The sequence below is a fragment of the Leptodactylus fuscus genome, chromosome 7 (assembly GCF_031893055.1).
Source record: "Leptodactylus fuscus isolate aLepFus1 chromosome 7, aLepFus1.hap2, whole genome shotgun sequence".
NCBI classification, from domain to species: Eukaryota; Metazoa; Chordata; class Amphibia; order Anura; family Leptodactylidae; genus Leptodactylus; species Leptodactylus fuscus.
In genome coordinates, this window is record NC_134271.1 from 21493477 (window position 1) to 21510166 (window position 16690).

Consider the following 16690-nt stretch of genomic DNA (forward strand, 5'->3'; position numbering starts at 1 on the left):
AGGGTGAGTGAGTACTGGTAGTTGAAGTTGTTGTTGGGGATGTGGAAGGGGTATGTGTGGAAACTGTACTAGTACTAGATGGTGTTGCTGTAGGTGTAGTAGATGAGGAAGTTGAATGTGTAGGTGTTGAGGGTGAGTGAGTACTTGTAGTTGAAGTTGTTGTTGGGGATGTGGAAGGGGTGTGTGTGGAAACTGTACTAGTACTAGATGGTGTTGCTGTAGGTGTAGTAGGTGAGGAGGTTGAATGTGTAGGTGTTGAGGGTGAGTGAGTACTAGTAGTTGAAGTTGTTGTTGGGGATGTGGAAGGGGTGTGTGTGGAAACTGTTCTCGTACTAGATGGTGTTGCTGTAGGTGTAGTAGATGAAGAGGTTGAATGTGTAGGTGTTGAGGGTGAGTGAGTACTGGTAGTTGAAGTTGTTGTTTGGGATGTAGAAGGGGTATGTGTGGAAACTGTACTAGTACTAGATGATGTTGCTGTAGTAGATGAGGAAGTTGAATGTGTAGGTGTTGAGGGTGAGTGAGTACTGGTAGTTGAAGTTGTTGGGGATGTGGAAGGGGTGTGCGTGGAAACTGTACTAGATGGTGTTGCTGTAGGTGTAGTAGATGAGGAAGTTGAATGTGTAGGTGTTGAGGGTGAGTGAGTACTGGTAGTTGAAGTTGTTGTTGGGGATGTGGAAGGGGTGTGTGTGGAAACTGTACTAGTACTAGATGGTGTTGCTGTTGGTGTAGTAGGTGAGGAGGTTGAATGTGTAGGTGTTGAGGGTGAATGAGTACTGGTAGTTGAAGTTGTTGTTGGGGATGTGGAAGGGGTGTGTGTGGAAACTGTACTAGTAGTAGATGGTGTTGCTGTTGGTGTAGTAGGTGAGGAGGTTGAATGTGTAGGTGTTGAGGGTGAGTGAGTACTGGTAGTTGAAGTTGTTGGGGATGTGGAAGGGGTGTGTGTGGAAACTGTACTAGTACTAGATGGTGTTGCTGTAGGTGTAGTAGGTGAGGAGGTTGAATGTGTAGGTGTTGAGGGTGAGTGAGTACTGGTAGTTGAAGTTGTTGTTGGGGATGTAGAAGGGGTATGCGTGGAAACTGTACTAGTACTAGATGGTGTTGCTGTAGGTGTAGTAGATGAGGAAGTTGAATGTGTAGGTGTTGAGGGTGAGTGAGTACTGGTAGTTGAAGTTGTTGGGGATGTGGAAGGGGTGTGCGTGGAAACTGTACTAGATGGTGTTGCTGTAGGTGTAGTAGATGAGGAAGTTGAATGTGTAGGTGTTGAGGGTGAGTGAGTACTGGTAGTTGAAGTAGTTGTTGGGGATGTGGAAGGGGTGTGCGTGGAAACTGTACTAGTACTAGATGGTGTTGCTGTAGGTGTAGTAGATAAGGAGGTTGAATGTGTAGGTGTTGAGGGTGAGTGAGTACTGGTAGTTGAAGTTGTTGTTGGGGTTGTAGAAGGGGTATGCGTGGAAACTGTACTAGTACTAGATGGTGTTGCTGTAGGTGTAGTAGATGAGGAAGTTGAATGTGTAGGTGTTGAGGGTGAGTGAGTACTGGTAGTTGAAGTTGTTGGGGATGTGGAAGGGGTGTGCGTGGAAACTGTACTAGATGGTGTTGCTGTAGGTGTAGTAGATGAGGAAGTTGAATGTGTAGGTGTTGAGGGTGAGTGAGTACTGGTAGTTAAAGTTGTTGGGGATGTGGAAGGGGTGTGCGTGGAAACTGTACTAGTACTAGATGGTGTTGCTGTAGGTGTAGTAGGTGAGGAGGTTGAATGTGTAGGTGTTGAGGGTGAGTGAGTACTGGTAGTTGAAGTTGTTGTTGGGGATGTAGAAGGGGTATGCGTGGAAACTGTACTACTACTAGATGGTGTTGCTGTAGGTGTAGTAGATGAGGAAGTTGAATGTGTAGGTGTTGAGGGTGAGTGAGTACTGGTAGTTGAAGTAGTTGTTGGGGATGTGGAAGGGGTGTGTGTGGAAACTGTACTAGTACTAGATGGTGTTGCTGTAGGTGTAGTAGGTGAGGAGGTTGAATGTGTAGGTGTTGAGGGTGATTGAGTACTGGTAGTTGAAGTTGTTGTTGGGGATGTGGAAGGGGTGTGTGTGGAAACTGTACTAGATGGTGTTGCTGTAGGTGTAGTAGATGAGGAAGTTGAATGTGTAGGTGTTGAGGGTGAGTGAGTACTGGTAGTTGAAGTTGTTGTTGGGGATGTGGAAGGGGTGTGTGTGGAAACTGTACTAGTACTAGATGGTGTTGCTGTTGGTGTAGTAGGTGAGGAGGTTGAATGTGTAGGTGTTGAGGGTGAATGAGTACTGGTAGTTGAAGTTATTGTTGGGGATGTGGAAGGGGTGTGTGTGGAAACTGTACTAGTACTAGATGGTGTTGCTGTTGGTGTAGTAGGTGAGGAGGTTGAATGTGTAGGTGTTGAGGGTGAGTGAGTGCTGGTAGTTGAAGTTGTTGTTGGGGATGTGGAAGGGGTGTGTGTGGAAACTGTACTAGTACTAGATGGTGTTGCTGTTGGTGTAATAGGTGAGGAGGTTGAATGTGTAGGGGTTGAGGGTGAGTGAGTACTGGTAGCTGAAGTCATTGTTGGGGATGTGGAAGGGGTATGCGTGGAAACTGTACTAGTACTAGATGGTGTTGCTGTAGGTGTAGTAGATGAGGAGGTTGAATGTGTAGGTGTTGAGGGTGAGTGAGTACTGGTAATTGAAGTTGTTGTTGGGGATGTGGAAGGGGTGTGCGTGGAAACTGTACTAGATGGTGTTGCTGTAGGTGTAGTAGATGAGGAAGTTGAATGTGTAGGTGTTGAGGGTGAGTGAGTACTGGTAGTTGAAGTAGTTGTTGGGGATGTGGAAGGGGTGTGTGTGGAAACTGTACTTGTACTAGATGGTGTTGCTGTTGGTGTAGTAGGTGAGGAGGTTGAATGTGTAGGTGTTGAGGGTGAGTGAGTACTGGTAGTTGAAGTTGTTGTTGGGGATGTGGAAGGGGTGTGCGTGGAAACTGTACTAGATGGTGTTGCTGTAGGTGTAGTAGATGAGGAAGTTGAATGTGTAGGTGTTGAGGGTGAGTGAGTTCTGGTAGTTAAAGTTGTTGGGGATGTGGAAGGGGTGTGTGTGGAAACTGTACTTGTACTAGATGGGGTTGCTGTAGGTGTAGTAGGTGAGGAGGTTGAATGTGTAGGTGTTGAGGGTGAGTGAGTACTGGTAGTTGAAGTTGTTGTTGGGGTTGTAGAAGGGGTATGCGTGGAAACTGTACTAGTACTAGATGGTGTTGCTGTAGGTGTAGTAGATGAGGAAGTTGAATGTGTAGATGTTGAGGGTGAATGAGTACTGGTAGTTGAAGTTGTTGTTGGGGATGTGGAAGGGGTGTGTGTGGAAACTGTACTTGTACTAGATGGTGTTGCTGTTGGTGTAGTAGGTGAGGAGGTTGAATGTGTAGGTGTTGAGGGTGAGTGAGTACTGGTAGTTGAAGTAGTTGTTGGGGATGTGGAAGGGGTGTGCGTGGAAACTGTACTAGTACTAGATGGTGTTCCTGTAGGTGTAGTAGATGAGGAGGTTGAATGTGTAGGTGTTGAGGGTGAGTGAGTACTGGTAGTTGAAGTTGTTGCTGGGGTTGTAGAAGGGGTATGCGTGGAAACTGTACTAGTACTAGATGGTGTTGCTGTAGGTTTAGTAGATGAGGAAGTTGAATGTGTAGGTGTTGAGGGTGAGTGAGTACTGGTAGTTGAAGTTGTTGTTGGGGATGTGGAAGGAGTGTGTGTGGAAACTGTACTAGTACTAGATGGTGTTGCTGTAGGTGTAGTAGGTGAGGAGGTTGAATGTGTAGGTGTTGAGGGTGAGTGAGTACTGGTAGTTGAAGTTGTTGGGGATGTGGAAGGAGTGTGCGTGGAAACTGTACTAGATGGTGTTGCTGTAGGTGTAGTAGATGAGGAAGTTGAATGTTTAGGTGTTGAGGGTGAGTGAGTACTGGTAGTTGAAGTTGTTGTTGGGGATGTGGAAGGGGTATGTGTGGAAACTGTACTAGATGGTGTTGCTGTAGGTGTAGTAGATGAGGAAGTTGAATGTTTAGGTGTTGAGGGTGAGTGAGTACTGGTAGTTGAAGTTGTTGGGGATGTGGAAGGGGTGTGCGTTGAAACTGTACTTGTACTAGATGGTGTTGCTGTAGGTGTAGTAGATGAGGAGGTTGAATGTGTAGGTGTTGAGGGTGAGTGAGTACTGGTAGTTGAAGTTGTTGGAGATGTGGAAGGGGTGTGTGTGGAAACTGTACTAGTACTAGATGGTGTTGCTGTAGTTGATGAGGAGGTTGAATGTGTAGGTGTTGAGGGTGAGTGAGTACTGGTAGTTGAAGTTGTTGTTGGGGATGTGGAAGGAGTGTGTGTGGAAACTGTACTAGATGGTGTTGCTGTAGGTGTAGTAGATGAGGAAGTTGAATGTTTAGGTGTTGAGGGTGAGTGAGTACTGGTAGTTGAAGTTGTTGGGGATGTGGAAGGGGTGTGCGTTGAAACTGTACTTGTACTAGATGGTGTAGCTGTAGGTGTAGTAGATGAGGAAGTTGAATGTGTAGGTGTTGAGGGTGAGTGAGTACTGGTAGTTGAAGTAGTTGTTGGGGATGTGGAAGGGGTGTGTGTGGAAACTGTACTAGTACTAGATGGTGTTGCTGTAGGTGTAGTAGGTGAGGAGGTTGAATGTGTAGGTGTTGAGGGTGAGTGAGTACTGGTAGTTGAAGTTGTTGTTGGGGATGTAGAAGGGATGTGCGTGGAAACTGTACTAGATGGTGTTGCTGTAGGTGTAGTAGATGAGGTTGAATGTGTAGGTGTTGAGGGTGAGTGAGTACTGGTAGTTGAAGTTGTTGTTGGGGATGTAGAAGGGATGTGCGTGGAAACTGTACTAGATGGTGTTGCTGTAGGTGTAGTAGGTGAGGAGGTTGAATGTGTAGGTGTTGAGGGTGAGTGAGTACTGGTAGTTGAAGTTGGTGTTGGGGATGTGGAAGGAGTGTGTGTGGAATCTGTACTAGTACTAGATGGCGTTGGTGTATGTGTAGAATCTTGGGATGTTGAGTGTGTAGATGTTGAGGGTGAGTGAATAGTTGTAGTAGATGTTGTTGGCGATGTAGAAGGAGTTGGCACAGATGATGTTGATTTTGGAGTTGGCTCTGGTGTTGTAGTCGATGGTGCAGCTGCAAATATAAAAGAAAGCAGAAGAAGAATATAAATATTTTATATGCACAGACAGTGATCTATCAAATTCTATGAATTCATGATAGTTTGCAAAGTCATATAGATGTACCCACCCTTACCTTAGATCGAACATTGTTAGTGACATGCCAACAATGCCCCTTGCTGGCTGAAATTCACAACAGAACCATTGGGTACTTATACACATAGACACATATAGGATAGAAATATTGTGACAGAATATCATGAAATCATGGTTTTTTTGAAAAGCTGGTGATCTTTTGCCACACATCATGGGATATATTACGTCAAGAGGAAAGGAAACATCTGTATATGTGTTATAACAGTTTGTTACATGTGTAGATGTTCTGTATAAGCTGATCAGCATCGCTAACATTACATGCAAGGTACCACTGTCTACATCTACCCTATGCTTGCCAATATACTGTGCTGAATTTTAACAAAAAACAAAAAGCAATTTTAAAAATTAAAATAATTTGGCCTATAAAATAATGAGATTTACAAAAATTCTCCAAAACTTGTAACAAACTGAACACAAATTACATCAGTCACTACTTTTTTAGTGCATGGCATTCTGGCGTGTGGTCCAGTATAAATAATGAAGCCAAGTGGGCACAGCCGATGAGCTGGACCATATTAAAAGACTATCGTAAGGATCGAACCTCAATATTGCGGTCTCAAAATACCTTTTTAATAGATTATGTCACTACTTACTGCAAGGGACGCAAGTCTTTTTGGCTGGATCATAGTATTTGTGGGGTCCACATTGGTAGCATCCTGTGTTAAAAAGATATGTATTAGAATTACATTATAACAATGATGATTAATGACATGATTGCATATCCTATAACAGAATCTAGTACTAGTAATATGCGTTATACATTCTGCATATACAGTACATGGATATGGTAACTTCTAGAATCAATGACGAAAACGGAGTGCTCTTTGTTAATAGGCAACTCCAAAGTGAGTTACTTTGTTGTCACACACAGGTTTCGGTAATGCCCATTGACTTTTATCTATCTCCCAATTGTAAAATGGAATCCTTTCTGTTAAGGGGTCAAGTTACCCTCTAAGTTACTGGACACCAACCAACTGTACTTATTATGTAGAATGAACGATATATGAGATTAGAGCCGTTAACCCAGAGAAGAACAAGTCAATGTCCCAACTTACCCACTGTCTGTATACATTACCTTCGGTATTTTGATGAGGATAGGAATGGGGAGCAAATGGACATTGGCAAGGCTGGTAGTGCCAGGTACAATTTACGTCAGGACTATATTCAGGGCCGCTCTCGGTGCTAATGTGAGTGTTGTCGTAGTCACAATACACAGCTAAAGAACAAGGAAGAAACTCGGATCAATGCAAGCAGCAGGAATATAACACGGCGGTTAGAAGGGTTTTTGGTAAGTAACCATTGCCTATAACTATGCATATCGTTTTGAATCAATGGGACAGTTACTTTACATTATACATCCTTACATCCTGACCGCTCCATCAATTCAGATAAGTGTCAACTTACGGCAAAAATCTGGTCTTCTCCAGTCGACACAGATTCCAACAGCAAGACACGCGGAGGCATAGGCTTGGACGGCCTCGCATAGACACTCACAGTCTCCTCCTGTGTCACACGCACAAGCGTCATTCAGACACGCCTGATAGTATTTTTCATAATTGACCTGGAAGTCAAAAACGTTTCCATCAGACATTGCATAGGTGACATGTATTACCGTTCCTCGGCTTATCCAACTTCAACTGACCATTGTCCTCCACTGAGGATTTCCACTTGCTCATCTATCTTTGCACATATTGAGAACGCTCTCATCTTATGTCAACCATACCCATAGGCCCCCATTGACCTGAACGTCCTTTTAGCCTTCCCTGGTATATTTTTACACCCATTACAAAACAAGCCTATGAACAAGGATGTCCATGTATATACCTATATACTAACCTCCATTGAAGGCATCTGGTTAGAGGTATATGTTGGAAGATCCTTGTGTTGGACAAGGCAATGAGGTTTGAAGGCAGCCCAAATTTTTACACCCCTCTTACCAGTTTATTGCAAGCCTTAAAAGGTGGAGACTGAAGAATCTGACAACTCTTTTCGCCCCACGTCCTCCGTTGTGGGTTTTGTCCGCAGGCGTCCACAGCAGCATTGACGTCCATGCACGTTGGTCTATCTTTCCATGAGTTGATGAACTCAAGCTGAGTAGAGGCCACGTATTTGCTCCTTGTTTCAAAGTCGTCCTTCATATTTCCATTATAGTTTCCACAAAGACCACATACTGATTCCTGGATGGGAAAAGTTGTAAAATACCGTAACGTCTTGTTAGAACAAACATACTAAGTTATCTATAGATCTCATAAATTAGTGGAGACTTGAAGGAATATTGTTCATTTTGGTTATTTTTCCCGAATGACCACAATAGGATTACTTATATGCTTAACTACCCTTATACACTACTACGTTCCAGAAGGATGCCGACTATCTGATATCTCGATGATCAAGAAAACAAGGATATAGAATTTTACATGCATGAACCAATGGATTTATACCAAGAAACAAGGGCATGCCTGGTGTGAAGCTGGTTATACACATTATGGTAATGATGGCTGACCCTGTTGATTTTGGTTGGACCAGCCAATAATCTAATATGTATGGGTCCTCCCAACCTTTCCCAATGGCAGATGTCAGGAGAGGGAAGGATTGGGTAGTTGTGCATGTCGGAACATGTCGGATACTTTTGTACTTACCGTATATACTCGAGTATAAGCCGAGGCCCCTAATTTTACCACAAAAAACTGGGAAAACTTATTGACTCGAGTATAAGCCGAGGAGGGAAATGCAGCAGCTACTGGAAAATTTCAAAAATTAAAATGGTCAGAGTTTTTGGGTGCAGTAGATGCTGGGAAAGAGGAAGGGGGTGTTTTGCCAGTTCCCTGAGCTTGAGGACTGTTCCCCCCCCCACTTGGAATTCAGCCTGGCCGTATATAGGGTATCTGCAGTGCTCCTATTAACCCCTTCCCGACGGAACAGGAGCACTGCAGATCCCCTATATTCAGTAGACCGGGCACTGTCAGACACAGGGATACCTAATGTGTTTGTGTTTCACAGTCATTTTCTACTTTTGTATCTATTCTAGGGAAAGGAGGGATTTAAAACGTTTATTTTTTTTAAAGCTTCTTCCCCCTTCCCCCTACTATTTTATGGGAGATTCTATACATTAATATTGCGGCTGGTCATAGACCCCCCTCCCCCTAAAAAAAAAATTAAAAAAAATTAATTTTTTTTTTGCTGACTCGAGTATAACTGTGCTGAAAAATTCGGCTTATACTCGAGTATACTCAAGCTTAGATTAGCTTAGAACATATGAATGTTTGTTTGCATGTATATGGTGGGCGGTTGGAAAAAAATAGCTGTCGGCCAACGACCGTTCCTCTGACTCTTATCTAAGGTGTTATGGTAAACCTTAGAATAAACCTCTAAGTTACTTTAGTTTCCCACATACGCCATAGTTTGCAGAGTACACGCTTTTGTGGACATAAACATTAACTGGTTTATCAATATAGTAAGAATATATAAGATAAAGCCATGACAATGCCAGTTATAGACTAAGCGGACTACATAGAAAATGTCCCTACATAAACCACTAATAACTATAAAACGTGACTCCAAGAGACTCTCATACCTTTCCAAGCTTTAAAATCTTGATAAACAGGTTCATATTCTTGTTCCAGAGGATTGAAATGTAGAATTTATCAGGGATATTGATATCAAACATGACGTGGAGGGTGTTGTTCTGTACCATAATATCCACGTCGGGTGTACCCTCGGAGATGGTGTACTTCTCATCAAACAGCTTCAGCTCTGTGTTCTGTCATATTAAACAGTCAGGTTAATTCATTGATATAGCATTCACTTCCATCAGAATCTGCCCTGTACTAGGAGTAATGTTTTACTACTGGTGTCCTTACCCCAATGGTGATGATGATGGACCGAGAGCAGGTCGCCCCTGTGGTCCCACAGATCACGTTTTCTGTAACTATCTTGAATGAAGACAATGATGTGTTCAATCCGCATCTGTCCTATTAGGGAAATATACATATTCGTCACACGTGCTTGGTTAAGCAATAAATATGTGGATATTGCAAGTTTTTGCAGCACACTGATTTCCGTGTTCTGACTTTACATTCAGATGAATGTCAGTATTACTTGTGAGTACGTTGTGTCTTTATAGAATGTATTACACTTTATAAACCTATTGTACGATTTGTTAGTTTGTTACATGAAAACTGATGCGTTGTATAAAGATCTTACAGTGACTAAGGTGTATTCACAGTTCCCATCAAACAAGTATTGTTGTCCGTCGAATGTCTTGATGTGGCTCTCCCCAAACATCATACAGGTGGACGCACAGTTTGGAGTCTCCTCACATTGCCAATGTCCTCTGCTGCAGGTGCTGTAGGGAGAAAGTAGGCCATTAGGGATAATGTATTGTGTCTCGGGGAGAAAGCAGGAATGGAAATTCCATCAACTTTTCATTATACAACAAATTGCCTCCATTTATAGAAAAATGAAAAATCCTGTGTCTTTTCTTACCAGCTCTGGCATTCTCCATACATGGATTCTCCACTTCTGTAAATGATGCCGCCATATTCACAGGAGCAGTCGCTCTCGGCTACACAACTGCCATCCAGATCCTCATAAGTACCATCTGGGCAAACACAGCCAGCTTCACACTTGGTGGGTATCTATAAATGCAAGCAGATACTTAGAAATATCTATCTATCTATCTATCTATCTATCTATCTATCTATCTATCTATCTACTTGTCTGTCTATCTATCTAATATCTATCTATCATCTATCTATCTACATTTATCTATCTATCTACATCTATGTATGTATGTATCTACATCTATCTATCTATCTATCTATCTATCTATCTATCTATCTATCTATCTCCTATCTATCTATCTATCTATCTATCTATCTATCTATCTATCTATCTATCTCCTATCTATCTATCTATCTATCTATCTATCTATCTCCTATCTATCTATCTATCTATCTATCTATCTATCTATCTATCTATCATCTATCTACATTTATCTATCTATCTACATCTATGTATGTATGTATCTATCTATCTATCTATCTATCTATCTATCTATCTATCTATCTATCTGAAAAGTAAAATTCTGCCTCCCATTGTCTTCATTGAGCTTCTACAACATAATTCATACAGTGCAGATTTTTCCTTGCTGATAATATATGTCCATATGTCTGCGGATTATCTCCTTTACATGAGGCTGGTCAGCCTGTGGATTCGTGACATGAGTTTTCAGGAGCTAATTTTATAGCTTGATAATGAAGCTGTGTGAACATGGCCTTATTATGGAAGACGTCTGCTATCTGGGCTGTTGCTTTTGTTTTGTCAGACTGTCTGGAGGACGTATTTCACAAAGAATTTACATAACACCTACGCAGCGGATGCCAGTAGCCAGAAGCTGACATGTTGGGGCACAAGCTGCTCCGAATTTGTCAGACACGGACCCACAGGTCTTCATTACTTTAGGAGCTTCACAGGTTTCTAAAGATGAAACGACACAACAATAGTGAGAGGAAAGAATAAGATGAGACATTCTATGAACACTGCTGTAAGAAATCCTCAGTACCTGCCAGATCCAGGGGTTTTCCTATACAGTTGAGTCTTCCACTGACACAATAACTGCAAGAGAAGAAGAACATTCTAAGAAAATGAACAAACTAACTGTGTGAAGAATATACAATAGTCACTGCCTTGAGTCGCTTATTAATGTGATTTACCAAGCCTCATATTGCGATACTGGCTGACGGAATATGACATACTGGAATAATATAATCTCTACAAATTATGGCTCCTGTTCATGGTGGCTGCAGGTTGTTAAGATTGCTAAAGATTTGTGTCTGATAATAATGAAATCCAGAACTCTGCAGGAGGAGAAAGGCTCTGCAACCTCATGAAGAATAGAAGATGGATGGTGATTCTCAAAGTGGTGGATGGAGAGAAGCTCAATATATGGTAGAGGAGAGAAGCTGAGCTCTGTGATATATAGGGTTATATTATAGAGGAGAGAAGCTGAGTTCTGTGATATATAGGGTTATATGATAGAGGAGAGAAGCTGAGCTCTGTGATATATAGGTTATATGATAGAGGAGAGAAGCTGAGCTCTGTGATATATAGGGTTATATGATAGAGGAGAGAAGCTGAGCTCTGTGATATATAGGGTTATAGGATAGAGGAGAGAAGCTGAGCTGTGTGATATATAGGGCTATAGGATAGAGGAGAGAAGCTGAGCTCTGTGATATATAGGGTTATAGGATAGAGGAGAGAAGCTGAGCTGTGTGATATATAGGGCTATAGGATAGAGGAGAGAAGCTGAGCTCTGTGATATATAGGGTTATATGATAGAGGAGAGAAGCTGAGCGCTGTGATATATAGGGTTATAGGATAGAGGAGAGAAGCTGAGCTCTGTGATATATAGGGCTATAGGATAGAGGAGAGAAGCTGAGCTCTGTGATATATAGGGTTATATGATAGAGGAGAGAAGCTGAGCTCTGATATTTAGGGTTTACCAAAATAACATATGGAAAAGCAGAGCAAAAAGTGATTTTTTTTCCCCCTTGCTAATTCTGTCGCCAGGATATTGTTAATGCGCTGCACCATCTCACAAGGGTAACATTGTAATATAACATGCTCCGAATCCCACCACCCCTTACCATGTAAGGCCATTGAAGACTGTTTGTTGGTTTGGCATTATGACAGTATTTGTATCCAAGTAGCAGGGGCATTGAGATTTAGGGACACATTGCTGTTTGTTATTCAGGTACAGTCCCAGAGGACAGTTACAGCCGTCAATCGGGATGTCATTGGAGTAACATTCTAACTCCGTATTAGAGAGGGACAGACAGGTGCGGCCGCAGGTTGTAGTGTCGTAACTGAAGGTCTGGTTACCACTGCAGGTAATGGCTGGAGAGGAGATAGAAAAGTCATTATAGAGGAGGTCTGAAAAGAATGAAGTTCTGCATATCTATGCAAGTATGGTAAGGACTCCGTATTGTGCTGTTGTATAGTATATGTGCCAGGTGGTGGCGTTATATGGTACACTCTGTATACAAAAAAACAGATTGATTTCCCCTTATACAACACAGATGGTAACATACCAGTCATATATTATACTCTGAACAGCAATTACTCCTTATCTATAGGGGTCTCCTATGTGAATGGAGCAGTAGTTCACATGTATGGCCAATGCTCCTTTCACTTCCATGGTACAGTAGAGTACGCTGCTCCGTCAGTCCATAGAAGTGAGGACGGTGGTCACGCTAATGGGTTAGACTTCCTGCTATAATCCATTTATCCCTCGTCCTATCAATATGGTATCAGGGTTTTATGCCGCACTTGGACCCCCCAGTACAATTATAATCATTGTACTATAACAAAGATTTGTCACTCACTGCAGTTGGTGAAGGTCCTCCAATCCTTAAGGATGATTCCTTTGGCAGCACAGGCCCGGGCATAAGATCCGAGAGCAGAGCAAATGAAGTTAACCGTTTCTTGGTAATTGCAAGCTTCATAGACGCATCTCTGAAAAAAACAGAATATTACGTGTAAAGCTTTCAGTGCTACATCTTCATCCTCTGTCCGATAGCCTAGGCTGCTCCACTGCAAGAAGTAACTTTAAAAGGGTTTGCTGAATCAGACGTCCTTCAACCTTTATCAGAAATTATATTGATAATATAAGATTACTCTGATGTGCACATTACGTCATATCCTCTCTTAGGGAGCCTTCACACGGAGTAGACGCTCCGCTCATTCTGATACGCGCATGTCACATTGAAAGCAATAGGGAAAAAAAGCCTCCCATTGATTTCAATGGGTAGCACTCGTAAGCCGGCTCCCATTCCAGTCTATGGGAGCTGGTTTTTACACGCTCATTCTGAATGAGCGGAGCGTATACTCCGTGTAAAGGCTCCCTTAGGCATGGAATATTCATGTAGAAAAAAGATTTTATATTTGTGACATTGGATTTGAATAATAATGTAGTGGTATACCACACTCTATATCATCCAATCTATGTGGTCTTGATTTGGTGACTCTTTTTACCTTATAGTAGGGGTCTGGATCCACCAAAGAATGGCACGCCTGAAATGGACTTCCATGGTTGACCAAAACGGAGCAATGCGTCTGCGCGAATAATTCTAATAAAGAGAAGAATACATTTGCTATATGTGACCACATCCCAAACACATAGAAATACATAGAGCATGGGTAAGGAGACAGAGAATGCAGTGTACATAAGTTAGTTAAGGCCGCAATATCCAGGACACAGACGTCACACCCAGCCCGTATTACCGGGACAGACACACACGAGGAGAGTCTGAAGTTAAAAACAAATAGCAAACTGCATGTGGGGTGTAGAAAAGTAAAGGTACGGGACGGAAACCTAAAACTTTCTTTTAACCATGTTGAATATAACTGCAGAGATTTCCTAAAGTATCAAAAATAGCTACATTAATTGGTTAACATGATGTATCTCCTTATTGTGTATCTTGTTGACTGTGTATTAGTAGAGAAGATGTCTATAAGGAATATGTGATATCCAGGGGCGTAACTGGAGGAGGTGCAGAGGGCCCAGGAGCCTTAGGGGGCCCATAACCACTGGCATCAGTATTGAGATTGCAGCTTCCATCTGGCCCATAAACCAAGGAGACCCCCAGATTACCCGAACCACACTAAGGTGGATTAAACTCCTTATCACCCATAACCATCACTATCAAGAATTCGCTGTAGGGATGAAGTAGAGGGCCCCGGACAAAAGATAGGACAGGGGCCCACAAGACTTTAGTCACGTCACTGCTGATATATTGGGATCCCACTCAGGACTTACCATTAGATATACTCATTGAGCAAGGGTTAACATCTATATTCTGGGCCGGTTTGCAGTTTGTCGCTGCTCTCCAGGAGTCTACAAATACTGTCACTGTTCCTTCTACAATCCCAGAACTGGAAAGGAAGTCATCCTTCGTTTCACCATTAAAGTTGCCACATAGACCTTTTTTAGGGAAAAATAAGAAAAGTATGTTATTAATAGAGATGAGCGAACACTAAAATGTTCGAGGTTCGAAATTCGATTCGAACAGCCGCTCACTGTTCGAGTGTTCGAATGGGTTTCGAACCCCATTATAGTCTATGGGGAACATAAACTCGTTAAGGGGGAAACCCAAATTCGTGTCTGGAGGGTCACCAAGTCCACTATGACACCCCAGGAAATGATACCAACACCCTGGAATGACACTGGGACAGCAGGGGAAGCATGTCTGGGGGCATAAAAGTCACTTTATTTCATGGAAATCCCTGTCAGTTTGCGATTTTCGCAAGCTAACTTTTCCCCATAGAAATGCATTGGCCAGTGCTGATTGGCCAGAGTACGGAACTCGACCAATCAGCGCTGGCTCTGCTGGAGGAGGCGGAGTCTAAGATAGCTCCACACCAGTCTCCATTCAGGTCCGACCTTAGACTCCGCCTCCTCCGGCAGAGCCAGCGCTGATTGGCCGAAGGCTGGCCAATGCATTCCTATGCGAATGCAGACTTAGCAGTGCTGAGTCAGTTTTGCTCAACTACACATCTGATGCACACTCGGCACTGCTACATCAGATGTAGCAATCTGATGTAGCAGAGCCGAGGGTGCACTAGAACCCCTGTGCAAACTCAGTTCACGCTAATAGAATGCATTGGCCAGCGCTGATTGGCCAATGCATTCTATTAGCCCGATGAAGTAGAGCTGAATGTGTGTGCTAAGCACACACATTCAGCACTGCTTCATCAAGCCAATACAATGCATTAGCCAGTGCTGATTGGCCAGAGTACGGAACTCGGCCAATCAGCGCTGGCTCTGCTGGAGGAGGCGGAGTCTAAGGTCGCTCCACACCAGTCTCCATTCAGGTCCGACCTTAGACTCCGCCTCCTCCGGCAGAGCCAGCGCTGATTGGCCGAAGGCTGGCCAATGCATTCCTATGCGAATGCAGACTTAGCAGTGCTGAGTCAGTTTTGCTCAACTACACATCTGATGCACACTCGGCACTGCTACATCAGATGTAGCAATCTGATGTAGCAGAGCCGAGGGTGCACTAGAACCCCTGTGCAAACTCAGTTCACGCTAATAGAATGCATTGGCCAGCGCTGATTGGCCAATGCATTCTATTAGCCCGATGAAGTAGAGCTGAATGTGTGTGCTAAGCACACACATTCAGCACTGCTTCATCAAGCCAATACAATGCATTAGCCAGTGCTGATTGGCCAGAGTACGGAACTCGGCCAATCAGCGCTGGCTCTGCTGGAGGAGGCGGAGTCTAAGGTCGCTCCACACCAGTCTCCATTCAGGTCCGACCTTAGACTCCGCCTCCTCCGGCAGAGCCAGCGCTGATTGGCCGAAGGCTGGCCAATGCATTCCTATGCGAATGCAGACTTAGCAGTGCTGAGTCAGTTTTGCTCAACTACACATCTGATGCACACTCGGCACTGCTACATCAGATGTAGCAATCTGATGTAGCAGAGCCGAGGGTGCACTAGAACCCCTGTGCAAACTCAGTTCACGCTAATAGAATGCATTGGCCAGCGCTGATTGGCCGAATTCCGTACTCTGGCCAATCAGTGCTGGCCAATGCATTCTATTAGCTTGATGAAGCAGAGTGTGCACAAGGGTTCAAGCGCACCCTCGGCTCTGATGTAGCAGAGCCGAGGCTGCACAAGGGTTCAAGCGCACCCTCGGCTCTGATGTAGGAGAGCCGAGGGTGCACTTGAACCCTTGTGCACCCTCAGCTCTGCTACATCAGAGCCGAGGGTGCGCTTGAACCCTTGTGCACACTCTGCTTCATCAAGCTAATAGAATGCATTGGCCAGCGCTGATTGGCCAATGTATTCTATTAGCCTGATGAAGTAGAGCTGAATGTGTGTGCTAAGCACACACATTCAGCTCTACTTCATCGGGCTAATAGAATGCATTGGCCAGCGCTGATTGGCCAGAGTACGGAACTCGACCAATCAGCGCTGGCTCTGCTGGAGGAGGCGGAGTCTAAGATCGCTCCACACCAGTCTCCATTCAGGTCCGACCTTAGACTCCGCCTCCTCCAGCAGAGCCAGCGCTGATTGGCCGAATTCCGTACTCTGGCCAATCAGCACTGGCTAATGCATTGTATTGGCTTGATGAAGCAGTGCTGAATGTGTGTGCTTAGCACACACATTCAGCTCTACTTCATCGGGCTAATAGAATGCATTGGCCAATCAGCGCTGGCCAATGCATTCTATTAGCGTGAACTGAGTTTGCACAGGGGTTCTAGTGCACCCTCGGCTCTGCTACATCAGATTGCTACATGGGAATCGAATTTTGGCGCACTTTACCACGTGGTGTTCGATTCGATTCGAACATTGCGAACACCCTGATATCCGATCGAACATGTGTTCGATAG

At 43.7% G+C, this 16690-nt stretch overlaps 1 protein-coding gene across 1 annotated transcript in view; it reads right to left on the bottom strand.

Annotated features, from left to right (window-relative positions):
- Window positions 1-16690, bottom strand: part of MUC6 (mucin 6, oligomeric mucus/gel-forming) — a 50273-nt gene that overhangs the window by 12614 nt on the left and 20969 nt on the right. The window contains exons 18-32 of the mRNA XM_075283367.1: window positions 14113-14277; window positions 13329-13423; window positions 12680-12809; window positions 11942-12191; window positions 10858-10910; window positions 10666-10772; window positions 9780-9931; window positions 9498-9639; window positions 9155-9265; window positions 8869-9054; window positions 7232-7471; window positions 6699-6855; window positions 6370-6510; window positions 5888-5950; window positions 1333-5154 (exon numbers count right to left, since the gene is read on the bottom strand). Of these exons, the coding sequence (XP_075139468.1) occupies window positions 1333-5154; window positions 5888-5950; window positions 6370-6510; window positions 6699-6855; window positions 7232-7471; window positions 8869-9054; window positions 9155-9265; window positions 9498-9639; window positions 9780-9931; window positions 10666-10772; window positions 10858-10910; window positions 11942-12191; window positions 12680-12809; window positions 13329-13423; window positions 14113-14277 (5814 nt within the window). The remainder of the gene's footprint in view (window positions 1-1332; window positions 5155-5887; window positions 5951-6369; window positions 6511-6698; window positions 6856-7231; window positions 7472-8868; window positions 9055-9154; window positions 9266-9497; window positions 9640-9779; window positions 9932-10665; window positions 10773-10857; window positions 10911-11941; window positions 12192-12679; window positions 12810-13328; window positions 13424-14112; window positions 14278-16690) is intronic.